This window comes from Chelonia mydas, chromosome 4 (assembly GCF_015237465.2).
Source record: "Chelonia mydas isolate rCheMyd1 chromosome 4, rCheMyd1.pri.v2, whole genome shotgun sequence".
NCBI classification, from domain to species: Eukaryota; Metazoa; Chordata; order Testudines; family Cheloniidae; genus Chelonia; species Chelonia mydas.
In genome coordinates this window covers 139,127,734-139,155,351 of record NC_057852.1, presented here as the reverse complement: position 1 = coordinate 139,155,351, position 27,618 = coordinate 139,127,734, and the positions used below count along the sequence as shown (strand labels likewise).

At 49.0% G+C, this 27,618-nt stretch overlaps 1 protein-coding gene across 1 annotated transcript; it reads left to right on the top strand.

Moving 5' to 3' along the window:
• Positions 1-938: 938 nt before the first annotated feature.
• ANKRD53 (ankyrin repeat domain 53) lies at positions 939-25,620 on the top strand. The gene is made up of 5 exons (XM_007064020.3): positions 939-1,049; positions 14,257-14,456; positions 15,344-15,508; positions 17,869-17,989; positions 24,699-25,620. The coding sequence occupies exons 1-5, from the start codon at positions 939-941 to the stop codon at positions 25,380-25,382; spliced, it is 1,281 nt and encodes a 426-aa protein (XP_007064082.2). The 3' UTR covers positions 25,383-25,620.
• Positions 25,621-27,618: the final 1,998 nt, after the last annotated feature.

The window sequence follows — 27,618 nt, the reverse complement described above, 5'->3', positions numbered from 1 at the left end:
GAAGGGTTGGTAGCAAGGAGAGGACCTGAAGGAAAGCTCAGAGATTGTAGGCAATGTAGAAGTTTTGGATTCTGAGTTGAGTTTCAAAGAGAAGAGGAGGCCGAGGGGAGGTGGACCCAGAGAATGGAGAGGAATAGCGGTGGGGAATAGGGAGAGGAAATCATGGAGGCAGAGTGGAAGGAGCGAGGGAGAACGGGGATCTCAAGGGGTTGCTCTGAATTCACAGCACTGTGAGAGGAGAAGCAGGCCCATTGGAGCTGCAGACAGACAGGATGCACAGGGAGGGGCAGAGCAGGGGTAACCTAGGAGAGCTCTCGTTTTGTTTCCGGGATGTGGTGATGCTGTAATACTGATATGGGCTAATATTTCTGGCCCTCATAGAAGTGGAGCGCCGGGTGGGATTCAAATGAAGACAGGATGTAGGCCTGGCACTATGGGGTAGGAGGATTCTAATTCCAAACCAGTTCTTATACAGGATGATTTGACCGGATTGTTTGTGATAACAGAGACTCTATGGCCCAGGAGGTCCCTTCCAGTCCTAGGTAGGCATGTTTGCTTGCTGGGAAAGGAAAATGTGTTTTGTTGCGGTTGATGCTTCCACAGCCTGTTCTATGCATTGTTTAGAAACAGTACTGGTGAGTGGGAGGAAGGACATTAATATTTAAATGTTTACACAGGACACTGTGATGGGTCCCACCTTGAGGAGGAGGAGCAGGCTTAACTTACTTCACTTACTGGATTGGCAAGGGCAAGGAGGAGCTGAGATAGCCAGGGGTAGGGTTCCCCATATGGTCTGACATTGCCTGGAAGCTTGACTCACTCCCCAAGGGAGTCAATGATTGGACCACAGTGCTCCACATAAACTGACTGATTTATGGTGCTCCGCAAAAACGTGTCCAGACTAGTATACCACCACCGTCAGCGCCTATGAGCCAACAATGACTCATACAGCCGAGATCAAGGAGGCATTTGATAAAGATCTCAGCAAGGTCATCAAAGGGGTGCCATACCAAGACAAACTCATTGTCCTAGGAGACTTTAATGCTCCTGTGAGAGATGACTCTGACACGTGGAGCTGGGTGCTAAGACATTAAGGCATTGGAAGGTCAAACTCCAATAGTCAACTACTTCTGTCCAGTTCAATCTCACTATTACCAACACAGTCTTCCAACAGGCCAACACATATAAGGCAACAAGGATGCATCCCAGGTCAAAACAATGGCATATGCTAGACTATGTATTTGTATGTTCTAAAGACATGAAAGATGTGTATATCTCCCACTCTTTGAGAGGTGCCGAAGGAGGGGGCCCTCAGACCATCGGCTTGTGAGAAGTTTCATGTCACTACACTTAGCAAAATACACCAGAAGATGCTTCAAACCACTAGAGAAAATCAACATGACTACCATGAAAGAGCCCAGTCCAGTTCTGGTGCCCACAATTCAAGAAGGATGGTGATAAATTGGAGAGGGTTCAGAGAATAGCCATGAGAACGATTAAAGGATTAGAAAACCAGCCTTATAGTGATAGAGTTGCTGGATCTATTGATTAAGAATTCCTGGTTAACACGCTGAGGTTTGACAGGTTCTTGTCTCAAAATTAGGCACAGTATTATTAAAATTACTGTTCAGTTGGGAACCCCACTGTGCATGGCTGCAACACTCACACGTAGGAAATCACACGATATTTATAATAGTACGTCTTAATACAGTTAGCAAGGTCACAGACACTCTCATCCAGCAAGGTAGACAGCGAGAATACAGAACGTAGAGCTGAATATCCATATACCCACACCATTCCTTGCAAAACAACCTAAAATGTTTGTCATTATCCCCCTCCTCCCCCTTCATGGTCACCATCATCACTGGTAGGCATCGTTTTGGCATTGTCCGAGGCGTGCAGGCTGGGATACAGATTTTATAATGCGTTTACTGGTGCCAGTATGCCTCATGCATATTCACTAGGGGTTTCAACCCCTTTATTTGTAGTTCCTCACCCTACTAATGCTGGGGTGCCCTTCCCCCATACGGTTTAATCCTTTTACTTTCAGCTTATTCGCATGTATATCAATTAGTTACCCTGGCAATCTTGTAGTCCGATATCCCTGACTAAAAATATCAAAAGCTTCTATAAACTAGTATCTCGGTTACCTATCAGCAGTTTAGTCGTTACAGCGTTCTGTCTCCTAATAGCTTACGGTCGAGGGTTACTCTTGGTTAATTACTTCTGCTGAGGCTTTTTTGGCCTTAATTTAGCTAAACTATTGTCTTACAGGCCTTGAGGCTTGTAGGCTCATTCCATTACTACCTTAGCTTCCACCTATGCCTCACCTAGCAAATACCTATAACTATAGGCTACAATCGACTCAAAGAAGAGCTCACTCTATTTATCTTAACACAGAGACAGTTCGGGGGGCGGGGGGGTGACATGATCACTTCCTGTAAGTACCTACAGAGGAAACAAATATTTAATAATGGGCTCTTCAATCAAGCAGATACATTTATAACACGCTCCAATGGCTGGAAGTTGAGGCTAGATAAACTGAGACTGGAAATAAGGGGTAAATTTTTAAAGGTGAGAGTAATTAACCATTGCGATAATTTACCAGGGATTCTCCAACACTGACAATTTTTAAATCAAGATTGGATGTTTTACTAAAACATCTACTCTAAGAATTATTGTGGGGCAGGTCTCTGACAGGTGTTACACAGGAGGTCAGACTAGATTATCACAATGGTCCTGTGACGGGTTGGATCACAGAAACCCCCTTGGGGCTGCCAACTGATGTGCCAAGACTACTTCTGCCCCTGCTTTCCCTGCAGGCTGGGACTCCAGCACCCTGCCTTGTTGAGCCAGACACGCCAGTCTGCTCCAGCACAGACCCAGGGTCTGAACCACGGGCTCCAAAGCTGCATACTTAATTGAAAGCAGCTTAAGAAGTGTTCCTGTCCTTAACACTCAGATACCCAACTCTCAATGGGGTCTAAACCCCAAATAAATCTGTTTTACCCTGTATAAAGCTTATACAAATACCCTCTATAAAGCTTATACAGGGTAAACTCATAAATTGTTCGCCCTCTATAACACTGATAGAGAGATATGCACCGCTGTTTGCCCCCCTCCCCCCAGATATTAATACATACTCTGGGTTAATTAATAAGTAAAAACTGATTTTATTAAATACAGAAAGTAGGATTTAAGTAGTAACAGTAGTAGTAAGTAAGACAGAAAAAAATGAATTCCAAGCAAAATAAAATAAAACACACAAGTCTCAGTCTAGTACACTAATAAAACTGAATACAGATAAAATCTCACCCTCAGAGATGTTTCAATAAGTTTCTTTCACAGACTGGACACCTTCCTAGTCTGGGCACAATCCTTTCCCCTGGTACAGCCCTTGTTCCAGCTCAGGTGGTGGCTAGGGGATTCCTCATGATGGCCTCCCACTTTGTTCTGTTCCACCCACTTATATGGCTTTGGCCCAAGACAGGAATCTTTTGTCTCTCTGGGTCTCTCCACCCCTTCTAAATGGAAAAGCACCAGGTTTAAGATGGATTTCAGTACCAGGAGACATGGTCACATTTCCTGTGAGACTCCAAGCCTTCATTCCTTCCTGCCTGACTCACAGAAGGCCTGCCTACAAACAGAGCCATCCACAGTCTGTTGTCCTCGTTGATGGGAGCCATCAAGATTCCCAACCACCATTAATGGCCCACACTTTGCATAATTACAATAGGCCCGCAGAGTTATATTTCATATTTCTAGTTTCAGATACAAGCGTGATACATTTATACAAATAGGATGACCACACTTAGTAGATTATAAGCTTTGTAATGATACCTTACAAGAGAGCATGAAGCATATTCCAGTTACATCATACTCATACTCATCAGCATATTTTCATAAAATCATACAGAGTGCAACATCACAGGTCCCTGCTGGCCTTGGAATCCAGGAATGGGTCTTTGGGTCAGTGAAAGCAGGTGGGTTTTGAAAGCAGATAAGAAAAACCTGCCAGCCGAAGCTTTCCTTAGAGCAAGCGTGCAGGAGCATGGGCAATGCAAACAGCACGGGCCACGCTACTCCAGACCTTAAACCAGACTGGCCCACATGAGCCTTACCCGAAGCCAGTGGGTCTCAACCAGGGTTACGGGTACCCCTGGGGCGATGCGGGAGTCTTCCAGGGGGTACATCATCGCTTCCAGAAATTTGCCTAGTTTTACCACAGGCCACATAAACAGCACTAGCGCGGTCAGTACAAACTAAAATTTCATACAATGACTTGTTTATCCTGCTCTGTATAGGATACACTGACCTGTAAGTACAAGATTTATATTCCAAGTGATTTATTTTATAATTCGATGGTAAAAATGAGAAAGTCCACAATTTTTCAGTACTGGTGGGCTGGGACACTTTGGTATGTTTATGTCTGATTTTGTAAGCAAGTCGCTTTTAAGTGAGGTGAAATTTGGGGGTGCGCAGACTCCTGAAACGGGGTACAGTGGTCTGGAAAGGTTGAGGACACTGCCCCAAACTGTGGAACATCCCAACCAAGAGCAGTGACCCTGCCCCGAGGGCTATACAGTTTCCTGCCCCTCTGCACTAGCATGAGAGCAAGGACCCCAACACACTTAGACTGTATGGTCACAAGCCCATGGGGAGCATGGCCACCCACGGACCGGCCCCCCCATGGCAGAGGAGGGGGCCGTGAGGAGTGTGGACCCCCACAGACCACCCCCCATGGCAGAGGAGGGGGCCGCAGGGAGTGTGGACCCCCACAGACCGGCCCCCATGGCGGAGGAGGGGGCTGCAGGGTGTGTGGACCCCCACAGACCGGCCCCCATGGGAGAGGAGGGGGCCGGGGGGGAGTGTGGACCCCCGCAGACCGGCCCCCATAGGAGAGGAGGGGACAGCAGGGAGTGTGGACCCCCACAGACCGGCCCCCATGGGAGAGGAGGGGGCCGGGGGGGAGTGTGGACCCCCACAGACCAGCAACCAAGGGAGAGGAGGGGGCCGGGGAGAATGTGGACCCCCACAGACCGGCCCCCCACATGGCAGAGGAGGGGGCCGCAGGGAGTGTGGACCCCCACAGACCAGCACCCAAGGGAGAGGAGGGGGCCGGGGGGGAGTGTGGACCCCCCACAGACCGGCCCCCCCAAGGGATAGGCAGGGTTTGGGGGGAGAGTGTGGCCCGCATCAGGGCGGGGCTGCTGGACTGTTACCGTCAGCCAAACAGGGCGCAGCCCCCGGCCCCTTTAACAGCGGGGCGGCCCCCGGCCATGGCGCACTGGCAGGGCTGCCCAGAGTGGGGGGCAAGTGGGGCAATTTGCCCCGGGCCCCGCAGGGGCCCCCACGAGAATATAGTATTCTATAGTATTGCAACTTTGTTTTATGGCAGGGCCAGTGGTGTACCCAGGTGGAACGAACGGGGGGTGGGGGGGGGGGCGAGCACAAAAAACCTGCCATCCGCTGAGGTGCTTTCACTCACCGGCAGCGCGTTCACAGACGGGGCGGCGCGCCGGGTTTTCGGCAGCCCTTCGCCCACGGGCCCTTCCCTCGCTCCGGGTCTTGCCGCCGAAAACCCGGAGCGCTGCTGGGTGAGTGAAAATGAAAAAGCCCCTTCATTAATTAAAGGGCCCCCGAAATTGCTTTGCCCCAGCCCTCCCCCCCCCCCGAATCCTCCGGGCGGCCCTGCGCATGGGACTCACGCCGCCCTCAGGTCAGTGCCGGGGAGCGCCCCGGGTTTGGGGGAGCAGCGGGCAGCACTCCTGTGGAGGGTGGTGCTGTTGCCATGGCGGCAAGGGCGGGGGCGTGGGGGCAGTGAGCGGGGTGGGGGGGTTTAGGGGGGCCAACTGTCTATTTGCAAAAAAACCAAACACCCTCGTCCCGCCCCCCCGGCCACGCCCCTTCTATAAGGCCATGCCCCCCCATTCACGCCCTCCCTCCGTCGCTCGCTCTCCCCCATCCTTGCTCACTAGCTCATTTTCACCGGACTGGGGCAGGGGTTGGGGTGCAAGGCAGGGTGAGGGCTCTGGATTGGGGTGCAGGCACTGGGGTGGGGCCAGAGATGAGGGGTTTGGGATGCAGAGAGGGCTCCAGGCTGAGGCAGGGGGTTGGGGCCCAAGGCGGGGTGAGGGCTCCGGCTAGGGGTGTGGCTCGGGGGGGGGCCAGAAATGAGGGGTTCAGGGTGTGGGATGGGAATCGGGGCTGGGGCAGAGGGTTGGGGTGCAGGATGGGGTGAGGGCTCCAGCTTGGGGTGTGGCCTCTGGGGTGAGACTGGGGATGAGAGGTTTGGGGTGCAGAAGGAGGCTTGGGCAGGGGGTTGGGCACCGGAGGGGGTGAGGGCATCTCCCTCTGGCTCCTAGGCACAGGGGCAGCCACATGGCTCTGCACGCTGCCTGTGCCCACAGGCACCGCCCCCTCAGCTCTCATTGGCTGTGGTTCCTGGCCAATGGGAGCAGCTGAGCTGAGCTGGGGGCGGGGGCAGAGTGCAGAGCCCCCATGGCCACCCCTGTGCCTAGGAGCCGGAGGGTGGCGCCAGCAGGTTTCCGGGAGTCACACGGAGCCAGGTAGGGAGCCTACCTCCGCCGCCAACTGGACTTTTAACTGCCCGGTCAGCGGTGCCGTCAGGGTCCCTTTTCGACTGGGCATTCCAGTCGAAAACTGGACACCTGGCAACTGGTGGGCTTGGGGGTGGGGTGTTGGGGGAGGCTGTGGGGCTGGAGGGTTGAGAGGAGGGGTTGAGGGCAGCTAGGGGGTGTGGGTTGGGGGGTGGCTGTGGAGTTGTGGGGTGAGTTGAGGATGGCAGCATCATAAATAGGGGGCTGGGGGTGAGTTTTCATGTGGGGCAAGTGGGGAGTGCAGGGTTGAGTTGAGGATGGGGTGGAGGTGGGATTGGGGGGGTCCTGAGTAGGGAGGGGGTTGAGGGCAGTTTGGGGGATTGAGGGGGTGAGTTGGAGATGGGGTGGCTGGGGGGTTGGGAGTTGTGTGTTTGGGAATTGGGGTAGCTGGGGGACTGGGGGTGTGAGTTGGGGAGGTGGCTGGGGGATTCAGGGATCATGAGTAGGGGTAAAGGTCAGCTGGGGGTGTGGGTGTGGGGGGGTGAGTTGGGGTGGGGGTGGCTGGGGGGTTTGGGGAGTGTTGGGGATGGGGGTGGGTGGGGGTTGGTTAGTGGATGTGTGTTTGCGGGTGTGATTTGGGGATGGGGTGACTGGGGGATTGTATGTTGGGGATAGAGGTGGCTAGAGAGTTGGGAGGTGTTTGATGGGGGGCGGTTGGCGGGGTGAGTTGGTTAGTGGCTGAGTTTGGGGGTGTGAGTTGGGGATGGGGTGACTGAGGGATTGTATGTTGGGGATGGGAGCAGTTGGGGGTGTGAGTTGGGTAGTGGCTGTGGGTTTGGGGGTGTGAGTTGGGAGGCGGCTGGGGCTGTGAGTTGGGGAGCGGCTGGGGGTGTGAGCTGGGGGCAGCGGGGGGGTGAGTTGGGGAGCAGCTGTGGGTTGGGGGTTGTGTTTGGGACGGGAGCGGATGGGGGGGTTGCGTGTGGTGGGGTTGGTTGGGGAGCTGGGGGACAGGCACTGTGGGGAAGCTGGGGTTTTCAGTGAGTCAGGGATGGATGGCAAGAGGGCTGGATGTGTGTCGGAGCTGGTGGGTCAGTGGGGTAGTTCTGGGTCTGAGATATGTGGGCTTAGCCTGTGGGTGGGTCTGGGGACTGTGGCTGTGGAAGTGTGTCTGCGGGGTTTGCGTGTTGACATATCACATAGGTCCCGAATAAAGTTTGCCCTCCACCCACTTCCCAAAAATAACCATTCCAGCTGTGAGACCTTTCACCCTCTGTGCGTCAGGTGTCAGGGGTCGGGCGACGCCAAACCACTGTATTTTTTCATGTCGTTATTTATATTGCGCTCACGCCTCGGTCGTGTCTGGCCCCGGGCCCTGGGTGCTGCACAGATAGCAAATGACAGGCCCTGCGCCACGGAGCTTAAAACCTAAAAGACAAGACCCAACAGCCAGGTCAGCTAAGCCCGCTCCTGGGGAGCTTCAGCCGTTCAGTACGGGCTGTGTCGGGTGACAACGTACCCTTCATTTCCCTTCAGACCACACAGGTGTGCAGCAGGGAAAGACCTCGGGTCTTTTGGCTTCACAATGCAGAGCCCTGTCGATATCTATGCGGGGTCTTCCCTTCCTGCCCCGAATCGGGTAGTGTTGTTGTACGTTGTTAGATCAGCTGCTGCCTTTCCGAGACGGCTGCATTCCCCCCTCCCCTCTCCAGATAAAAGGTCCCCTCAGGAGAAAGGGGCCAAGTGGAAGCACATCAGCATCTGCCCTTTAGCTCCCTGGAAGAGGCCCCAAAAAGTTAATACAGCCCCAGGTGGTTTTCCCCCAGGGTCTCTGGAAGCTGTGGCAATCAGAGTGTGAATCCCAAGTAACTGGAGAATCACAGGAGCCCAGAGCTGTGGTTTTTCACTGGGGAGGAGACAACCTGCCCCTCCACTTGGTTACTTTTAAAAATTATTGATTTCTAGTCACTTGGCACCTTTTAAATTCAATGTAATTGACACAGGGCACTTTGAGGTTAGAAGAAAACCTCGGTTGCTTTGTTTGCATCCAATATGGAGGATAGCTGACCTTGCTGGCCACAGGAACTGGAGGGCCGAAGCCAGCTTGTGTGGAATTGACATGGAAGGTATAAAGGATGATGACCTGCCCCTATTCATTAAACCAGGCTGCTACATAGTCCCCACTTAGCTCAGTGACCACAACTCGAGGCCTTGGGCAGAAGTGAAGAAGACTATGGGACAGACGGAGTGATGTGTCTGTGTTCTCCTTTAGAGGCACTCCCAAATCGACCAGAGTCTGTAAGAAGTTGAATGGAGGAAAGTATGAGCATATGGCAGCCACCGTGGGAAACCTGCACTGGCTCCAGGAATGTCTGCAAAAAGCTGAGTCACCTACCCAAGCCGATATCAATGTAAATCCCATTTGTTAAGTGAATGTAATATTGATGAAAGAAAACCAGGAAACTGGGGAGAAAGGAGTTCAGACTCCCCGGGCCCATTCAGTCCTTGGCTTCTCTGCTAGGAGTGACAACCTGGGGCCCATTGTGATGGAGAATTGTGATGCTGGTTTTGTGAGCTGGACACTTGTCTCTTAGCAACTGGTCTGAGACCCAAACTCATTGCTGTGTGGCATAGGGGACTAAGCATGGGAAGGAGAGCCAGAAACTCCTGATTTCTATTTCCCCATTAATACTCTCTGTGATCCTAGACAAAACATTTGCCTTTTTTGTATCTCAGTTCCTCCATCTGTAGAATTGGAATAATGAGCACCTACCTCACAGAGTTGTTGCAATTAATGTTTGCACAGCACTTGGAAGATATAACTAAAAACAGTGTTTATAATCCAGTGATCTCAAACCCCTTTATAAAGATTAGAATAATTATCCACATTTTACAGACGGGAAAATGAGGCACAATCAGGTGAAGTATCTTGCCCAAGTGAGTATAGTAAGTCAGCAGCAGAGTTGGGACTAGAACCAAGGTCTCCTGATTCTACCACCTGTGTGTAAGCTCCATCACCATTATTACAAGGCCACCGGGCACACTTCAAACGAGAGCTTTCAGCTTTGAACTAGCATCCTAGAGGCGATAGGTTCTGTGTACTAATCCTCTGAATCAAGGGTTCTCCACTTGTGCGCCGCAGAGCGTTGGCTGCTCACTGGGGCTCTGATCTAGCAAAGCAAAGCATTCCCACTGAAGCCCCTTGCTTCCAGTGGCTCATTTTCTTTAAGACAGTTAAAAAATGCATAAAACCTTTGTTTTCCCTGGTGAACGACTGCTATGTAGCTGCCACAGGGATGTTATGGGATCCGGTAGGAGCGGAGATGGTCCGTACAGCGATGAGTGAGAGGGGTGGTATTCTCAAAATAGTCTCTGTTAAGTCTCTGATCTGCCCTTTGAAACATTTTAAGACACTTGCTGTGAGCCACCCAGGCCTCAGTCCGATCTTTTATCCTGCTTCCAGTTACATCAAGGACCTGTTATCTAATGGGAATTTATTCAGTGTCATCTGGGTGCTCAGCACCTTGGAAAAATCAGGGCCAGGTTTTTAAAGATATTTAGGCACCTCCAGACGGAGACGGGTGCTGCATGGGGTTTTCTAAAGCCCCTCAGTTCCTTATGCCCATGAGACTCAGTGAGACTTAGATCTCAGAGGAGCAGCTGTGTTAGTCTGTATTCGCAAAAAGAAAAGGAGGACTTGTGGCACCTTACTTGTGGCACTCACAAATTTCTTTGAGCATAAGCTTTCGTGAGCTACAGCTCACTGCATCAGATGCATTCAGTGGAAAATACAGTGGGGAGATTTATATACACAGAGAACATGAAACAATGTGTGTTACCATACACACTGTAAGGAGAGTGATCACTTAAGGTGAGCTATTACCAGCAGGAGAGCGGGGGCGGGGGGGGGGGGGGACGGGGAGGGGGAATAGGGGACCTTTTGTAGTGATAATCTAGGTTGGCCATTTCCAGCAGTCGACAAGAACGTCTGAGGAACAATGGGCGGGGGGGGGGGGGGAATAAACATGGGGAAATAGTTTTACTTTATGTAATGACCCATCCACTCCCAGTCTCTATTCAAGCCTAAGTTAATTGTATCCAGTTTGCAAATTAATTCCAATTCAGCAGTCTCTCATTGGAGTCAGTTTTTGAAGTTTTTTTGTTGAAGAATTGCCACTTTTAGGTCTGTAATTGAGTGTCCAGGGAGGTTGAAGTGTTCTCCCACTGGTTTTTGAATGTTATAATTCTTGACGTCTGATTTGTGTCCATTTATTCTTTTATGTAGAGACTGTCCAGTTTGACCAATGTACATGGCAGAGGGATGCTTAGGTGTCTCGGTGCTTTTGAAAATCCTACCGTGCACCTCTGAAAGGCACCTAAATACCTTTAAAAATCTGTCCCTTAGTGTCTAATGGTAGACATCCAAATTTGAAAATTGTATTCCTCCAGAGCCTGCCAACCTGAACCCTGCCATACCGGCTCAGAAATTCTCTATCTGTGCAGATGAATTCTTTTCTACTATGTTTACACAGTCAGCAGGGCAGAGAGTAGGGAGGTGATAGACTCTTCTAGCCAGCTGAAGGGAGATGGCCAGCTCACAGAATGCCGCATTCAGCTCTGGGATCTTTATTGCCAGAAAAAATGTTATGTAAATTGTAGGGAATTAAGAGAAAAAGCAACCTCGATGATTAAGGGGCTAGATGGATTGAGGAAATGTAAATAACTGACTGTATAGGGCAGCTAAGAGACAGCTCAGCGGGGAACATAACTGTGGGTCCATATTTGAAGGGTGTAATAACCAAAGAGGCAGAGGAATTGTTTAGGTAACTCAGGGGCTCTAAATAGGAGTGATGGAATGGCATTGAGAAAGCCGGCCTAAATTTATGCATCGGGGAGGACTTCCTGGCAGTCAGACCTGTAGACATTGAATGAAATCTCCCGAGAGAAGCCTCAGCATTTGAGACATAAACCAGGGATAGTGAATTATTTTTTTGTCAAGGCTCACATTTCTTGGTCAAAAGATATAGTCAAGGTCCAGACTCCAGAGCCAATAATATTTTAAAAATAACAATAATGATGATAATAAGTAAATACAAAGATTTCGGGGTTCATTCAAAAGTGTCTGGTGGTCTGGATTTGGCCCGTGGTCCACCTATTGACTATCCCTGCTCTAAACATTAGATTAGATGAGAAATACTAGAAAATAAGCTGTAAGGAACAATCCAGCATTGTCCAGTTTGCTGTGAGTTTAACACGGATTTCAGTGGGATTTGTGCTTGAAAATCAATGGCACGATACTGCCCCTCGAGATGGACAATAAGATTTAATAGTGGGGGTTTCCATATGGAAGTGCTGTGGTCTTTTTTCCCAAAGGACAATTGAACCTTCTTGCTGTGGGAAGTATTCTTCCCTCCGTGCTCCTGCCTGCAAAGGAGAACGTAACTGAAGGAGTTCTAGGCTTCATGGCAGTCACATTGAACTAGCCAGAAAGATTCTCTGGTTTGTTTCATGCCTGGCTTGCTTGCAGTGTGCAATTCAGACACTGCACTTCTAGCAATGGGTCTAGCCAGGGCCTGATCGAAAGCCCACTGAAGTCACTGGAAAGCTTTGCACTGACTTCAGTGGGCTTTGGATCAGGCCCCTAGTGTGTAATGTAATTTCATTGAGAGAGCTGGCTACCTGAGTGTGACTCTTCGAAGCAAAGTGCTTGGAGCTTGATCTACAGATCACAGGCTTGCTTAGGAATGAGCCCCACTGACAGCACTGCTGAATGGAAGGAGCTGGGAGATAGCAGCCTTTCTGATCCGCTCTCATGCAGAATAAATGCAGAGTCATTTAGCTGAGAGCACAGTCCTATTAAGTGCTGCCTCCTTTGCCACCAAATGTTCCCACTGAGAAAATTAGGGCTTTTACAGCACAGGGGCAATTGTGACATTATAGCGTGAATAAACTGCACTCAGCCCAAGGCTGTGTTTGTACTGAGCCTCTGGTGACAAATAAAACAATTCCGCTTCGCTCTTGGGATCTTTGCTTGTCAGCAGAAACCAGACCAAAAAAATGACTGCTTCATTAAAGGGCCTGAGCCGGCCAAGTGCTTCCTGTGAGATGCCGAGTATCCTCCACGTCCATTGACTGGCAGGTGTTCAGACCGTACGGGACTGGGCCCTATCGTGAGAGGACAGAGGTAGTTTGGTAGGGCCTGCCCCTGCTTCTGCTGAAGATATTGGAAAGATTCCAATTGCCTTCAGAAGATCAGGATCGTGCCTTTCAGGGTCATGCTCAAGAATCAACACTCATCCCCCCGCCTAGCTGGCTGAATGTCAAACTTTTTAAAAGACACTGTCAGCATGGGGCCTGATCCTGAGAAATGCTAGGCACCTGCAATTCCCATTGAAATCAGTGGGAAGTGCAGGGGCTCTGCTTCGCTCAGGACCAGACCCTTCTGTCCCCAATCCTGCAACTGGATCCACGCAGATGGATCTCTACACCTGGCTGAAGCCCAAGTGGGGATCCACGTGAGGGCAGTGTTCTCCCCCACACAGGCCTGATTGTGAAATTGGGACATGAGCTTGTGGTGACGCAAATGAGGGGGAGTGGGTGGGTTTAAAAAAACCTATGGAGAATAGAAATGTTTCAGGAAACAAAAAATACAGTGAGGGGGTATTTAAACATGTCCCTGCAGTGTGTCCTGCAAGTAAACAAATAGGCAGTGAAGTGAAATTGACTGTACCCAAGCGGAACTGATGGGTCTACTTTCACTGGCTCAGAAAGATGAAAAGTAAATCCGGATTTTTATTTTGTAGTTCTTTCAGTTTCAGTCAGCTAAGGTATGTAAAGTAACACCTGAAAAGACAAGCATTTTAACCAACGTATAGTTTCGTGCTGAGTATCTACCTTTAATTCTTTAGTAAACTGACGTCTTTTCTGAATGTGTGTTTTCTCCACGCACCTGCCCCCCAAACTTGGCAACATTTCTGGGTGCTTCAAAAGCAAGAGGAAAATTGGGTTATTTTAGGACTATTTTTGTAAACTACTGATTTCTAGGGTTAATACCCCATATGTAGTGTCACACCTGTAATGAAATTATGCCTCTACACAGATCATGTACACCTTGGCCCAGTACATGTGATCATCACGCCCTCTAGTGGTTGTCCTGAGTAATTATAATAACCTTCTACATCTTCACAATTAGAAGCAGTTTGGTGCAGGTGGTCAAGATGTGTGTGTCAGTGTTGAAAGTCTTATCCCTGTATGTGTGTGGCCATTGCAAAATATAAAGATGTACGCGCACACACACACACACACACACACACACTCCGTCTTGTATGTCAATAAAACATTGGGGTACAGACACTTGTTACATTTCAGATACCGTTTCTGTTGTAACCCTCCATTCTCAATCACTTCCAATCACTAGTCCTCTAAATAAATAAATAAAAAAGATACCGACCACACCAAGAAGGTTTAGCCCCATTTTGCAGAGGGGGAAACTGTGTCACAGAAAGGCAATGTGACTCTCCCAGTGTCACAGAAGGCGTTACTATCGGAGCCCAAATTAGAATCCAGGAGGAGCTTTTATTCTCAGAACACTAGCCCACACTTCTCTGGTATGAAAAGCGTCCCCATTAGAGTGGATTAGTTAGTGGACAGTCTGACAAGAAACATTTAGAACTGTCCTTTGCCTCCTCCTCCCTGTTAGGGCTTCTCAGCCATCCATCTAGCAGCTCTATACGGCCGGCTGGAGTGCCTGAAACTGATAGTCGAAAAGTTTGAGGTTGACGTGAACTTAGCCAGTCTGACAGGATGGACACCCATTCACCTGGTGATGAACAAGGAGAGTGGCCCCAGGGCACTGGAGTGTTTGCAGTACCTCATTGGAAAGGGGGCAGACATCAATGTGTGAGTGATGGCTTGAGACTTCGTAACTTTTTACCTCATCTTAATGGGTTTTTTCCCTTTTAATTTGTGTGACTTTAAGGCACTTTAAAGATACTGGCTTGGCAGAACCTGGAGGCTGAAGTCCTGTGTTGATTCTCAGAATAGGTATAGCACAGAAAGCTGTAGTGTAAATTTCCACCACTCCAACATAAGGTACCTCAATCCTGACCTGAAGGGATGAATGAAAAGTTGAGTCTCCATGATCCATTCTTCCTTTGGTCTCTCTGCTGCGTCTGCCCCTGGGGAGGCCTATTCTGATGAGGACTTCTCTCCACTAGGAACATTCAGTCACTTCCCATCCCATCCACGCATGTCACACAGGCCACCCAAAAAGTGATTTCCAGTCACTAACAATGTGACCCACATTAAAACCAGAGCCTCTGCCTGAAAGGCACCCTGCCTCATGACCAAAGTCCTGACCCAGCCATCCACCTGGACTGAGTTGAGACTTGGAGCCACCAACTTGCAAAGAGTTTGGTTGTAATTAGAAGAGATTCACTTGCTGGCCTGGCCAAAATTCTCCCTACCCAAACTCTGTTCAAAAAAATAAGGGGGTTGAGGATTTTCTTGTCTTCAGAGGCTGGGGAAGAGTCTTCCAAAAGAAGTGGTGGAAGCCCATCACTGGGGACCTTGAAATCTAGACCAAACAAAGCTCCAGAAACCAACAGAACACAATCCTGTAGTGGCGGGGGGCATGGACTGGAGGGGACCTGTAGTTGTCTTTCATCTCCGACCACCATAGCTGGTTTGTTCTGTAATGGCAAATGGAAGGAGATATTCTCTGAAGAACTCAGGGGCAGTCTCTCGGAAATCTGGACTAGAATTCGGAATGACAGTCTGTTTTTCAGTCAGAACCAGGGCGGAACGTCGCCACTTCACAAGGCAGCCAGTGAAGGACGCCTCGACTGCATCATTGAACTGGTTGAGGCTGGAGCTGATGTCCACGCCAAGGACGCAGAGGGGCAGCAGCCCATTGACCTCTGCAGGATATGGGCCTACAGGAGCTGCGCTAGGTGAGCGTTGCACACCAAATGATGACTGGTTCAGAGTTGCCAGCTACAATACTGGTTAATAGAATCAGAGAAGATCAGGGTTGGAAGGGACCTCAGGAGGTCATCTAGTCCCACCCCCTGCTCAAAGCAGGACCAATCCCCAACTAAATCAGTCAAGCCGGGCCTTAAAAACCTTTAAAAAATAGCTAAGGTGCAACCAGCTGTGGGTTTAACGATATGAACTGATAACCAGAGTGGGGAAATAAACACATCTGTCGGGGAAATCAACAGTCCCCCCCGCAGCTCTCCATGCCACAGAATCATGCTCACTAGTACTTTAAAACTGGGGGAAATCTGGTGGTGACAATGGAGTAAAACCACTGGCTAGAGCCACACAGAGGCTACGTCTGCACTCAGACCCAACGGCAGTGCCACGTAGTGTAGCTACCTGGCACAGCGAAATGCAGGCTGCAGCCGCCCTGCAGTGTGTAGCTGCACCTGGCAGTGAAAGGCTCTGGCAGGGGGGATGCAGCGGGGAAAGGCTTCAGCAGCTCCCAGCTCAGCCTTTCCCTGCGGCCGGAGATTGCCAGAGTCTTTCCCTGCCGCAGGGGGAAGGCTGACTATAGCAGTGTGGACATGCAGGCATGGACTGGGCCGCAGAGAGCCGTGTAGGGTCTGCACTTGGGTACATCCCCACACCCTTTCAGACCTGTCTTTACTCTATTCACCTGAGGTCTACACTGCTGTCTATATCCATGCTGGGGGATTACGCTCTGTATGGACACTAAACCCCATGCATGCAATGCAGAGTCCCCCTATCACAGACGTGTGCTGTACAAGCTGCCCCCTGCAGCAATTTCAGTGAACAATATGTCAGATCTGCAGTAGCTCCTGCTGCTCCCGTGTGGGGCCTTCGCTTGGCTCTGCCCATGTATTTTTCATCCTGACCTGCCCCGTTTCCTGCTGGTCCAGTTTTGCCACCTCTCACTCCAGTTACAATAAAACCAGTCTGAAGTGACAAATTCAAGGGCAGACAAATCAGTTGCATAACAGAAGGTCATCTGTGAATGGTGGAGTGAAATGTTTGGGGATATTTGCAGACAATAAAAACGTACTCAAGACAGTTAAGTCCAAGACTGACCACGAAGGGTTACAAAGCGATTTCACTAAACTAGGTGACTGGGCAACAAAATGGCAGGTAAAATTCAGTGTTGATAAGTGCAAAGTAATGCACATTGGAAAGAATAATTCCAGCTATACACTCAAAGTGATGGGGTCTAAATTAGCTGTTACCACTCAAGAAAGAGATCTTGGTGTCATGGTGGATAGTTCTCTGAAAACGTCCACTCAATGTGCAGCAGTCAAAAAAGCGAACAATGTTAGAAACCATTAGGAAAGGGATAGATAATAAACCAGAAACTATCATAATGCCACTGTATGAATCCCTGGTACTTTGAATACTGCACGCAGTTCTGGTTGCTCCATCTCAAAAAAGATATATTTGGTCTATTAGAATTATACAGAGAAGGGCAACAAAAATGATGAGGGATATGCAACAACTTCCATATGTGGGGAGATTAATAAGACTGGGACTGCTCATTTTAGAAGAGAGATGACTAAAGGGGGAGATGACAGAGGTCTATACAATCATGAATGTTCTGGGGAAAGTGAATAGGAAAGTTTTATTTACCCCTTCACGTAACACGAGAACTAGGGGTCATCCAATGAAATTAACAGGCAGCAGGATTAAGACAAACAAAAAGTACTTCTTCATGCAATGTGCTATTAACCTGTGGAACTCATTGCCAGGGGATAATGTGAAGGCCAGAAGTATAACTGGGTTCAAATATGAATTAGATAAATTCATTGAGGACAGGTCCATCAATGTCTATTAGCCAAGATGGTCAGGGATGCAACCCCATGCACTGGGTGTCCCTAAACCTCTGAATGTCAGAAGCTGGGACTGGGTGATAAGGGATGGATCATTTAATAAATTGGCCCACTCCTTATGCCCTTCCAGCTTGTCTGTGAACCACTGATAACTACTCTCTGGGAATTGTTTTCCAACCAGTTATGCACCCACCTTATAGTAGCTCCATCTAGCTTTGGTTTATTTATGACAAGGTCATGTGAGACAGTATCAAAAGCCTTACTAAAGTGAAGATATACCACATCTACCACTTCCCCCCATCCACAAGGCTTGTTACCCTGTCAAAGAAAGCTATCAGGTTGGTTTAACACGTTTTGTTCTTGACAAACCCATGCTGACTGTTACTTATCACCTGATTGTCTTCTAAGTCTTTGCAAATTGATTGCTTGATTATTTGCTCCATTAGCTTTCTGGGTGCTGAAGTCAAGCTGACTGGTCTGTGATTCTCCAGGTACCTGAATGATGCCATGTGGAAAACAGACAAGCGCAATTTTGCTCGCGAAATGCACAAGCTGAATCAAATCAAAAGTGAATGTCAGCACTTGGAACAAAATTTCCTGAAGATAGAGAAGGTAAGATCACCACGGCTGTAGCACCGGTGAGCCAGGGGCTTTCCTGACTGGTTTTGGTTTCTAGTTCAAATAAAAGGTCTTTTGCGGGCCTTGTTGCCAACTAGTAACCTATAAGGCAGTTAGGGGTGGAAAAGACGATTAATGCCCAGCTAGTTCAGCCCCTCAGCAGCACTGGTCCCTGTGAGAACTTCTCCAGTGCTCCAGGTTTTAAAGCACTCAACTGTGAGGCCCCTACCCCGTGGCAAACTGTGCCCAAGCCCACTGAATCTGAGGGCAAGTCTACACTGCAAAATGAAGTCTATCTCAGTTATGTCGGCGTACAGCCACCACAGTAATGAAGTTCCTTTTGCACGTCCACACTACGCTCCTGGTGTCCGCGGTGCGTGTCCTCACCAGGAGCGCTTGCACTGATTGAACTCAGTGTGGGGCATTGTGGGATGTCTTCTGAAAGGCAGCAACAGCCGCTGTAAGCAACCCAGTGTCTACACGGACGCTGCGTCGATCTAACTACATCGACCTAAGCGCTTCGCCTCTCGCGGAGGTGGAGTTATTAAGGTGGTGTAGTGTGCGAGTTAAATCAGTGGGAGCGACATTTTAGTGCAGACGCTTTCGGAGTTACGTCCACATAAGCTGCCGTATGTCAACCTAACAGTGTAGTGTAGACCAGGCCTGAGCTGGAAGAGACTTCTTAGGTCACAGCCAGGGTAGGGTTGTTCCCTGTTTTGCCATGTCCATTTCTAAGTGTGTTTCCTGCCCTTCTGCTGCCTAACAAATCTCATCGTCTGGAACCATTTCCTGCTACTCAGTTTAAGTTTCCCCTTTCCTGATCTCATTCCACTGCTCCTCATTTTACCCGTTCACAACTGGAATAATTCTTCCCCCTTGTTCATTACACACGCCAAAGACTCATAGAAACAGCGTTGCCTGCTCCCCCCTGAATCTTATGCCCGAGGGCCAGAAGGCATGTGAGAGCCGTGCAGATAGGCTTGTCTAGGTGTTCCTATGTATCCGAGGCTACATCTGCCCTGCAGCTAGGGGCATGGTTTCCCTGCCGCGGCGAGCGGAACAGCAGGGTAGCCCCGGCAGCGTGTGTCGTGGCAGGGTAGCCGCGCTCAGTCCCCCCAGGTGGGTTCGTGCTCAGCGGCTGAGCTGTGTCTCCACCGCCCCTATTTGTGCGAGCTTGATGAGAGCTAGCGCGAGAGCATGCACGCCCCTCGCTCGCCGGGTGGGCTTCTCCTGAGGCCCCAGGTGGCGCACTCCGCCTCCGGAGGGAGGACGTAGCCTGCGGCATTCAGCCGGGATGCCTCAGTCCCTGTTACGCAGAAGCACCTGCTCCGTCCCATCCACTAGCCCAGGACTCCTTGGAGCCCTAGGGTGTGAGCACTAAAGCAAGAGGGGAGCTGTGTGCCACACGCCAAACCCACCCCAGAACAGCCAACCGCTATTTCCACACACAGGTTTGGTGTCAGCCAAGGGGCCCTTTCCAATGAAAAAAACATGGAGTCAGAAAATTCCCCGTCAGCTCTCCATAGCGGTCAGGGGAGAGCTGCACTTTGGCTGCCCCTGTGCTGTAAGAAACCACGCCAAATCAATCTGCAGACAGATGTCACCAGGCCCAGCTGAGAGTCAGATCTGAGGATGAAAGTTAGTCGTGGGCTTAATTGCGTTATGAGTGAATCATGCCTCAGGGGCCACAACCCCTGAGCAAAGCTGCAGCTGCTGTTTGCTGACTACAGGCTAGCCTGGTTATAGGAATATACTGTCTAAATCTGTCCAGTCAGCTTAATATCAGAGAGATCTTCTGTCGAGGGGATGCTGGGCCTGTCAGGAAGCTGATGGACTTAACAGGCCTGTTCCACCATGGCTGCAGAGGTCTGTCTAGCTTTTCTGCAGCTTCTCAGGACTGTCATTTACCCTGTACAGCACCCAGAACAAAGCGTAGGTCCTCTCGTTATAGAGTCATAGATTCCAAGGCCAGAAGGGACCACTGTGGTAGCCGGACCTAGTCGGACCTACTGTGAAACACAAGGCAGAGAACTTCCCCAAAATAATTCCTAGAGCAGAGCTTTTTAGAAAAACATCCCATCTTGATTTAGACATGGTCAGTGATGGAGAATCCGCCGCAACCCCCAAATCTTTTTCAGTATCACTGCTTCCCGGTTACAGTCCCTCATCCTGTAAATATGGCCTACATTCTTTGGTCCTAGATATATACGCTTACATTTAGCTGCGTGAAAATGTGTTTTGTTTGCTTGCGCCCAGTTTACCAAATGATCCAGATCGCACTAAATCAGTGATCTGTCCTCTCTATTTACCACTCCCTCAATTTGTATCATCTGCAAACTTTATTAATATGATGATTTCATGTTTTCTTCCAAGTCATTGATAAAAATGTTAAATAGCGTATGGCCAAGAACCATCCCCATGGGACCTCAGTGGATACATATACACTCAATGATAATTCCCCATTTACAGTTACATTTTGAAATCTTTCAGAGTAGCAGCCATGTTAGTCAGTATTCGCAAAAAGAAAAGGAGGACTTGTGGCACCTTAGAGACTCACAAATTTCTTTGAGCATAAGCTTTTGTGAGCTACAGCTCACTTCATCGGATGCATTCGAAAGCTTATGCTCAAATAAATTGGTGAGTCTCTAAGGTGCCACTAGTACTCCTTTTCTTTTTGAGATCTGCCACTTAGCCAGTTTTTAATCCATGTAACGTGTGCCATGTTAATTTTATAGAATTATGGTTTTTTAATCAAAATGGCATGCAGTGTCAAGTCAAAGGCTTTACAGAAGTCTAAGTCTAGTACATCAGCACTGTTACTTTTATCAAACACCTTGTAATCTCATAAAGAGAATCCAGTTAGTTAGATAGGATCTGTATTCTATAAACCCCTGCTGAGTTGCATTAATTACATTACTCTCCTTGAATTCTTTATTAATCAAGTCCTGTATCAGCTACTCCATTATCTTGCTCAGGATTGAGGTCAGGCTGACAGGCCTAAAATTACTTGATTTGTCCCATTTACTCTTTCTAAATATTGGCACAACATTCACTTTCTTCCAGTCTTCCCCTGTGCTCCAATACTTACTGAAAATCTACATTAACGGTCTGGCAAGCTCACCAACCAGCTCTTTTAAAACTCTTGGATGCCAGTTATCTGGACCTGCTGATTTAAAAATGTCTGGCTTGAGTAGCTCCTGTTTAAGATCCTCCAGATGGAGTGGAAAGAGTGTTAACATCACCATATGATGAGACTACACCATCTGTTTTCCCTCCAAACACAGAACAGAAATATTTATTGAATGGCTTCTGCCTTTTCCGCATTATTATTGATAACTCTACCCTGTCCACCAGTTCCATTGTCAGGATTCTTTTTGTTCCTAGTATATTTTTAAAACGTACTTATTGTCCTTAACTCTGCTGGCCCTAGATTTCTCCTTAGTGGGGCAGCAGAACTAGTTGATGATATCAAGAAGGCAGAGGTGTTTAATGCCGGTTTTGCTTGAGTCTTCACTAAAAGGGTAAATGGTGACCAGGTAATATTAATTGTGTTGACTAACAAGGGGGAAGGAACCCAAGCCAAAAGAGGGAAAGAAGAGGTTAAAGAATATTTAGATAAATTAGATGTATGAAAGTCAGCAGGGCCTGAAGAAATTTGTCCTAGGGTACTTAAGGAACTAACCGAAGCAATCTCAGAATCATTAGCAATGACCTTTGAGAACTCATAGAGGACAGGTGAAGACCCAGAGAACTGGACAAGGGCAAACAGTACTTATTAAAAGTGGGAACAAAGAAGACCCAGAGGGACTGTAGACCAGTCAGTCTAAATTCAATACCTGGAACAATGCTAAACAAATTATTAAACATTCATTCTGTACACACCTAGCAGATAATAGGGTTATAAGGAATAGCCAATAGGGATTTGTCAAGAACAAATCATGCCAAACAACCCTAATTTCCTCCTTTGACGGGGTTACTGGCCTAGGGGATGGGAGAAGCAGTAGATGTGATATAGCTTGATTTTAGTAAGACTTTTCACACAGTCCCATATGATAGTCTCATATGCAAACAAGGGAAATGTGGTCTAGATTAAATTACTGTAAGGTGGGTGCATAACTGCTTGAAAGAAGAAAAGGAGTACTTGTGGCACCTTAGAGACTAACCAATTTATTTGAGCATGAGCTTTCGTGAGCTACAGCTCACTTCATCGGATGCATACTGTGGAAATTGCAGAAGACATTATTATATACACAGACACCATGAAACAATACCTCCTCCCACCCCACTCTCCTGCTGGTAATAGCTTATGGGCCATTTCCAGCACATCTTGATGATCACTTTAGATAAGCTATTACCAGCAGGAGAGTGGGGTGGGAGGAGGTATTGTTTCATGGTGTCTGTGTATATAATAATGTCTTCTGCAATTTCCACAGTATGCATCCGATGAAGTGAGCTGTAGCTCACGAAAGCTCATGCTCAAATAAATTGGTTAGTCTCTAAGGTGCCACAAGTACTCCTTTTCTTTTTGCGAATACAGACTAACACGGCTGTTACTCTGAAACCTGGTTGAAAGACCGACTCAAAGAGTAGTTATCAATGGTTCGCTGTCACACTAGAAGGCATATTTAGTGGCATAATTTCATTAATGACTTGGTTAATTGAGTGGCGAGTATGCTTATAAAATTTGTGGATAACACCAAGATGGGAAGGTTGCAAGCACTTTGGAGGCCAGGATTAGAGTTCAAAACGATCTTGACAAATTAGAAAATTGGACTGAAATCAGCATGCTGAAATTCAGTGAAGACAAGCACAAAGGAATTCATTAAGGAAGGAAAAATCAAATGCACAACTGCAAACTGGGGAATAATGGGCTAGGTGGCAGCACTGCCGACAAGGGTCTGGAGGTTAGAGTGGATCATAAATTGAATGTGAGCCGGCGGTGTGATGCAGTTGCAAAAAAGGCTAATGTCATTCTGGGGGTGTTAACAGGAATGTGGTATGTAAGCCACAGGAGGTAATTGTCCCACTCTACTCGGCACTGGTGAGGCCTCAGTTGGAGCAGCGTGTCCAGTTCTGGGTGTCACGCTTGAGCAAAGAGGTGGATAAATTGGAAGGAGTCCAGAGGAGAGCAAGAAAAATGAGAGAAGGTTTCAAAACCCTGACGGATGGGGAAAGGTTAAAAAGACTGAGCAGGTGGAGGCTTGAGAAACGAAGAGTGGGGGAACGGGGGGAACCGCGTAACAGTCGTCACGTTCAGAGCTGTTACAAAGCGGACGGGGATCAATGGCTCTCCACGGCCACTGAAGGTAGGACAAGAAGTCATGGGCTTCATCTGCAGCAAGGGAGACTTCGGTTAGGTTGCAGGAAAAGCTTTCTAACTCTTCGGGGAGTTCAGCTCTGCAACAGGCTTCCAAGGGAGCTTGTGGAATCCCTGTCGCTGGAGGTTTGGAAGAACAGGTAGGACAAACACCGGTCAGGGATGATCTAGGTTTACTTGGCCCTGGCTCAGCACACAGGGCTGGACTTAATGACCCCTTCCAGCCCTAGCTGTCTGTGATTCTACAAGAATACCATCAGCAAGAGCATGCATTGCCAGCAGGGCTGCAGAATGGTAGCGTTCGGGTCAGACGCTGTGTTTCCGCGGAGAGAGGGATGGCCCAGTGGTAGGGCACAGACCTGGACGTGGGAGACCAGGGTTCAATTTCCTGCTCTGCCATGAACTTCCTGTGTGACCTTGGACAAGTCACTTAGCCCCCCCTCTGCCTCAGTTCTCCATCGGGGGATAATACTGCTTAGGGTTGTGAGGATAAATACACGAAAAATGATACAGCGCTTTGATCTATATAAGAAATAGGGGTTATGTTTATATTGTCAATGGCTTTTTAATGCTTTAAGCTGTTTGAGGGACCATAATGCTAAGATCTCATCGCCTCATGGTATTTCCACCAGACAGGAGAAAGACCCAGGCCATGAACTTCGGTTTGCATAGCATGGGGTACCTTGTCTCATGGCACTTTGGACCTAGTTCTGAGACATTAAAAACCTGTGAAAATATAAATACAAATCAGCAAATCACAAAGCCCACGGCCCAGCCCTGCACCCAGTGACAGCCCAGTCCTTTCTCTGGACTGCTCAGGTCTGTTCATGAGCGTGACTCCCCTGTTGTTAAAATCCTCCAGATCAGGACTTGTTCTCGCCCCATTGGCGCAGGGAAGCCCTTAGACCAGATACTGCTGAGATATTTGCCTCCTTTCACCTGGGCTGAACTTGCCTTTTTAGACTCACTACTCAGTTCGCCCCCCTGCAACGAAGCGCCCCGAGGGTGGAACGCAGAAGCTGCTTCCGACCCGAGAGTGCAGGATAGGAATTGAGCACTGTGCCCCCAGGAAACCAGAGGGGGAACTTGTAGGTAGGCAAAATATTAACGTGAGCTGGAATGTAGCCAGAACCCAGGACACTGAATTAACGTTCCGTCCGAGGAAGAAGGCACAGTAGCAGCATAGCGTCCAGTAGCGGGTCATTCAGCAGTGATTCAGAGGAAAGACGACCCTCGCCCCTCCCGCCCCACCAAATCACGTTTAGAAAACACCTGCCAGGCTTTCTGGCTCCTTAACACGTTTTAAGCGAGCACGGCCTGGCCTGGGTGACGAACGTTCGATCTAATGACCCAGGCTTGACTTGGTTGTGTGTGTGTTTGTTGCAGAGGGAGCAGGACTTGTTGAATGCAGTGGCATTCTCTAACTGGCTTGGAACGAAGCAGCAACAGGGGTTGCCTGACTCTGCTAAACGGTGGCATTTTCCAGAGGACAGAGCGAAGCTGGATGCTGTCCCCAAGAAGGAAGTGGCTAAAATACCTCCTGGAGAAAAAAAACCCAGCGTGCACACCAAGCGGAGGGCTAAGATTAAAGGGGAACCTCGTTTATCTGCCACTGCTCAGCCCCGCACTGGGAAATCACAGCGAGCTTGGAATGCCAGCGTCAATCCATCCTCCCCTCGGGTGACAGACATATTCCGACCTACCACAGTCCGGCTGGGCACCAACCCCGAGGCCTGTGGGGATCATGACTTCAGCTCCTTCTTGTTTCTCTCCAAGGACTCGCGTGGACAGCCGGTGATCGACATGGCTTACAAAGGCAGACTCTCCCCCGTCCCCAACCTGCCCTATGAAGTGATCGAGAAAAGCCTGTATCCCCACGCTCGGCCCATCAGATTAAAGATGCCGCAAGAATTTAAACCCACACACATCTTCGATGTGACAAGGAAGCGCCGCCCAAGCCTGGAGCACAGGTGGACGGACGAAATGGCTGTGAGCTTGCGGGAAACTCTGGACCCAGCATTCAGAGCTACGCTAAAGGCTCACCTCTCTGCAGTCAACGACAGCAGTTAGAACTTCCATCTGCAAAACCAGGGCTTCATCCTGCAAGGCGCCGAGCACCTTCCAACTCCCACTGACGTCAGTGAGGAGCAGAGGGTGCTCAGCACCTCAATGGATCAGCCCTTATGCGGATACCCTCCCCCCACTTCCACGCTGCCTTTTTCTGACTCTTGACTTTTTAATATTCCGCTTAGAATGACTTTGATTGGCATAACCCAGCTATGTGATTTACTGAGCTGGAGCAGATAAAGAGTCGGCATCACTAACACCTGACGTGCCTTATGATCATAAGAGAAGTAGCCAGGAAAAACTAGCTCAAAGAGATCAGCCTTGCCATTTAAACTAGGAAGTGCATTAAACCTACTGCTCTTCTGTGCTAAGGCCTTGTGTCCTTGCTCACTAACACAACCCAGTTCAGGGTGTTTTGGTATTACTGGGCTGATGTCTCCAGAACCTCACTTCTTCCACCAGACCAGTAATTCCACCACAGAACAGAACTTGATGGAGAAGACAGGCCACAGAGTGCCAGCGATTTGCTGCCCAACAAATTCTGAGCTCTCCTACAGAGCCCAAGACCCACATGCTCTCTCTGCTTCTTGGCACCACGTTGGCAGTGGGGCATGGGCCCTGGCTAAGCTTTCCCTCCCTCCAGGAAGGCAAACTGCCATAAAAAGATATGCTCAGATGCAGTTCCCAGCAGGGGGTAAAAGATCAGGCTGGATCGAACTGCAGACGTGGCAGGCAAAGCCTAGGCTGCCTTCCTTGGGAGTACCCATCGTGCCCAGGGATTAGAGAGCACCCAGGCAGACCTGGGCCCTGCTTTCTCTGCATTTCTGCCGTCAGGTTTCATTTTCAAACATAGTCTCTAGCCCTTCTGGTTGCCAGCTGCGACCTGACGCAGTACTGCCTGCCAGAGGTGGCAAACAGTGTGAAGCAGAGCTGGAAGCTGCAGCGTTAACTCTGAAGCCTACCACTCACGTCTGGGAACTGTTAATCTTCGAGTCAAACATAGTCATATGCAAAACTGCCTAATCCAGTTTTGTTTTGTTTTTTAATACAGTGGCAGATATCAGGGGGACAATCATAGGATTGTAGGACTGGAAGGGACTTTGAGGGGTCTAGTCCAGTCCCCTGCACTCATGGCAGGACTAAATACTATGGTATGCAGGGACGTGCTGGCCGCCGCTTCCCGCAGCTCCCACTGGCCAGGAACAGCGAACTGCGGCCACTGGGAGCTGCGGGTGGCCAGGCCTGTGGTCAATGTGAACAAACTATCTCGCAGCCCGCCAGCAGATTACCCTGATGGGCCGCGTGCAGCCTGCAGGGTAAAGTTGCCCACCACTGATATAGATCATCCTTGACAGGGGTTTGTCCAACCTGCTCTTTAAAACCTCCAACGACAGAGATTCCACAACCTCCCTGGGCAATTTATTCCAGGATGCCAAGGTGGAGAATAAAATTCAAGCACCACTGCGCCTCCCAAAATATGTTATATCAGCCCCTGCCCCACAGAGGGGAGCGGGAAAGAGGGAGATCCTACAGGACTATGCTCATGACTATCCTGGTAACTATAATGATATAACCGGGTCCTCACACAGGGTAGCCTGGACAGTTGGGCAAACACACTAGCCAGGTCTTGGCTTGTCAAAAAATTAGACCAGAGTCCCATCTTTCCCCCATCATGTACTTCACTGCAAGCTGAACCTAGCTTCTGCAATAAGATCCCTACAGCAGCTTCATCCAAATTAAACATGGAGGTTATTGAATAAATATGAAAGAACAGTCCGCAAATTTGAGATGGGTAAACTGAGGCAAAGAGCACATGCCTTGCTCAAGCCCCCAGAGTCAAAGTCAGAACCCAGGAGTTCTTCACACCCGGTCCTGTAGAGGTGCTTCCTCATTTTGCTCTTCAGTGTTTAAGCTCTGCATTCGGGTGGCAGGGCTAATTCATGCATCTTTTATGCAGATTTAACCATATCACCAGATAAGAGACAGAAACAATTGAATCAATGCAACTCCCAAGTATGGATGCAGAATAACGGTGTTTATCAGTATAGCAGATTCTTGTGAGTAGACCAGCACCTTTATAGTGGTATAACTCCATCCACCCTAAGGGCTTGTGCTGATGAAACTGTATCAGTTTCTAAACCAATAGTTAAGTCAGCCCAAGAACTGTCTAGATCAGCATTAATTAAGAACCTCAGCACCTTTCCCCCTGCATTTTAGCTGTTTAGGGCCAGGCTTTGCA

What these genes read in the sequence shown, in the direction of transcription:
- ANKRD53 (XM_007064020.3), top strand. Translation starts at nt 939, where the DNA reads ATGACTCATACAGCCGAGATCAAGGAGGCATTTGATAAAGATCTCAGC. An exon ending in TAGGAGACTTTAATGCTCCT is followed by an intron (nt 1,050 to 14,256) that starts GTGAGAGATGAC and finishes CCTCCCTGTTAG; the next exon opens with GGCTTCTCAGCCATCCATCT. An exon ending in ATTTCCTGAAGATAGAGAAG is followed by an intron (nt 17,990 to 24,698) that starts GTAAGATCACCA and finishes TGTTTGTTGCAG; the next exon opens with AGGGAGCAGGACTTGTTGAA.